A 3,108-nucleotide genomic window follows, 5' to 3' on the forward strand; every position below is an offset into this window, starting at 1 on the left:
AAGAAGCCAGACACAAAAGGCACATGTTGTAGAATTTTATTTATATGAGACATCCAGAATAAGGGTATCCATGGACCCAGGAAGCAGAATAGTGGTTTTCTAGTAATTCAAATTTGGAAGGATATGGAGAGTGAGTGCTAATGTATACTGGGGTTTATCTAGGAGGTTACAAAATGTTCTAAGTTATCAGTGGATTGGAGAACACACAGTATTTAGGATCACAGTGTATGAAATGCTCAGTACAAGTGTACCTATTTGTCCTGGTGGAATCAGTCATCACAGTTGTCAAGAGATCATATATAAAAAGAGTACTGTTTAAATTGTATCTGGAATACTCAATTTTTTCTCCAATTAAGAAATTCTCCATAATGAAACTGTTTAACCTCTGATCTCACTAGAGAACCAGCATTCGTTAGCCAGCTTCCTCAGGACACCTTTGATCTCCTTGCTTCTCAGACTATAGATGATGGGGTTAAACATGGGGGTCCCAACACAGAAAAGCACAGAGACCAGGATGTCCATATCCAGGTTGTAGCCTACACTGGGTCTATCATAATTAAAGTTGGCTGTTCCAAAGAAGATAACCACCACAGTGAGGTGGGAGGCACAGGTAGAAAAGGCTTTGCTCCTGCCCTGAACAGAGGGAATCCTAAGGATGGCAGAGATGATGAGTATGTAGGACACAGCAGTAAACAAGCAGGGACTTAGGCCAATAGTAGCACTGGCCACATGGAGCATAAACTCATTGAGAGAGGTGTCTGAGCAGGAGAGCTTCAGGAGGAATGGGATGTCACAGAGAAAGTGGCTGATCTGGTTAGGCCCACATAGAGTGAGTGTGGTTGCCAACACTGTGTGTGTCATAGAATTCACCAGTCCACATAGCCAGGACCCAGACACCAAACAGACACAGACCTTCACACTCATAAAGACTGGATATTGAAGAGGGTGGCAGATGGCTACATAGCGGTCGTAAGCCATAGCTGCCAATAATACACCCTCAGTGTCGGCACAGGTCACAAGGAAGAAAATCTGGGAAAGGCAGCCCTCATAGGAGATAGTCTTCTTCTCCTGGAAGAAGTTCACCAGCATGCCTGGGATAGTGGTAGATGAGTAGCAAATGTCCAAGAAGCTCAGGTTGCTGAGGAAATAATACATTGGGATGTGGAGGGCAGGACTGACCCTGGTGGCCATTATTATGAGTGTATTCCCAAAAAGAGTTGTCAGATAAATGACCAGGAAGACCAGGAAGAACAAACTCTGTAGATTGGGATGGTTGGAAAATCCCAAGAAGATGAATTCAGTGACGTCTGTTTGATTGTTCATTTCAAGTGGCACCACAGCTACAAAACAATGAAAAAAAAGAAACCATAATGGGAAAGGTACAAAGAGCACCCCAAATGGGCTTGAAACGTTATAGGGCCATGTGAAATAATGTTGGAAATAGACAGCCTAGACTGTGGAAGGAAGTGTGCAGAAGTGTCTTCAGAGAAACCAGAACTTCTCATTTAGCAGATCTACCCAACTCAGGCCCAGGGACAACCCACACATTTGCAGGGCTACTGGTATGTGTAAATAAATGCAAACTTGGTAAAACCAACAAGCCACTAACCCCTTCATTGGAAAGAACTAATTTTTCACTACTTTGGTAATACCTACCTCCTATCATTGCCTTTTTTAGTAAGCATCTTAATTTTTTCTGAGAAATATAATTTTCTAAGAAATATATAATATAATATGGACAAAAAATTAGGAAAATGTAGAAAAATATAAAGAATTTAATCACCTGCTGAATCAGAATCAGTGCTACTTTTCAGTGTACTCCATTGTAGGTTTTTTTCAGTTATGTAAATCTTGAGCTTTGCTTATAGTTTTAGACTATTAGTACAATTTCTCAAATTGGAAAGAAAGAAGTAATACTATCTATTCACAGAGGACATATCTCATATAGAGAAAATACCAAAGAAACCGCAAGATACTAGAGCTTATAATCAAATTCAGCAAAATTAAACATGCAAAAACTTTTGTGTTTCTAAAAATAAAATAAAATTTAAAAAAATTAAAAATTAAATATATGTTAATTAAATATTTAATTAAAATATTATTGGATTAAATAAAAAATTTAAATGTACACTAAGAATGAACAATCTAAAAAGGAATATAAAAATCACTTCTATTTATAATAATATCTACAAGAATTAAGTACTTATAATAAGTCTTCCTGAAGAGGTGAAAAGACTTTTTACACCGAAACCCACAAAGCATTGCAAAAGAAATTAAAGGAGACATTAAAAATGGCAAGTCATCCCATGTTCATGGCTAAGAAGACTTAACATTGTTAAGATGTCAATATTCCAAAATGATCTACAGATTTTACCCAATCAGTATCAAAATTCTGTTAGATTTTTCCAACAGAAATGGAAAAGCCAATCCTCAAACTCATATGAAATTGCAAAAGGCCCTGAATAGTCAATACAATCTTGGCAAAAACCAATTAAGTTGGAGTACTCACACTTCCTGACTTTGAAACTTAACTACAAAGCAATGGTCTTATTATACTAGCATAAGACAGACATATAGACCAATGGAATGAATAAAGAGCCTAGAAATAAACTCACACATACATTTTAATTGATTTTCAGCAAGAGTGCCACAACCATTTAATGGGATAAAAAGTTTCTTCAACAAGTCGTTCTGGGAAAACTGAATATCTACATGCAAAAGAATGAAGTAGTCCCTTAGCTTATATAATACACAAAATTAACTCAAAATGTTTAAAGACTAAAACGTAAAAGCTAAAATTATGATATTTTTATGAGAAAACATTGGAGGAAATCTTGATAATATCTTGCTATTGATAACTTATATGGGAGGAATAAAAATAATCCATGTTTTATGTTTATTCTTACTAAGAATTATTACGTAAAAACAAAATTGAATGATATGAATCTATCAAAGAAATTTCATCTGCAATTAAAAACCTTTCTAAAAAGAAATTCCAGCCCCAGATTGTTTTGTGGTGAATTCTACCAAACATTTTAAGAAGAAATAATATAGTATTACAAAATCTCTTTGGCAATAAAATCAGGGAATACTTGCCAACTTGTTTTA

General features: G+C 35.7%; 1 protein-coding gene across 1 annotated transcript; it reads right to left on the minus strand.

The window, feature by feature from the left end:
• Positions 1-378: 378 nt before the first annotated feature.
• LOC109556757 (olfactory receptor 5J3-like) lies at positions 379-1,666 on the minus strand. The gene is made up of 2 exons (XM_019958181.2): positions 1,657-1,666; positions 379-1,340 (listed from the first exon to the last, which is right to left on the minus strand). Exons 1-2 carry the CDS (start codon positions 1,664-1,666, stop codon positions 379-381), a joined length of 972 nt encoding a protein of 323 aa, XP_019813740.2.
• Between the last annotated feature and the right edge of the window lie 1,442 nt (positions 1,667-3,108).

The sequence above is a fragment of the Bos indicus genome, chromosome 3, assembly GCF_029378745.1.
Source record: "Bos indicus isolate NIAB-ARS_2022 breed Sahiwal x Tharparkar chromosome 3, NIAB-ARS_B.indTharparkar_mat_pri_1.0, whole genome shotgun sequence".
NCBI lineage: Eukaryota > Metazoa > Chordata > Mammalia > Artiodactyla > Bovidae > Bos > Bos indicus.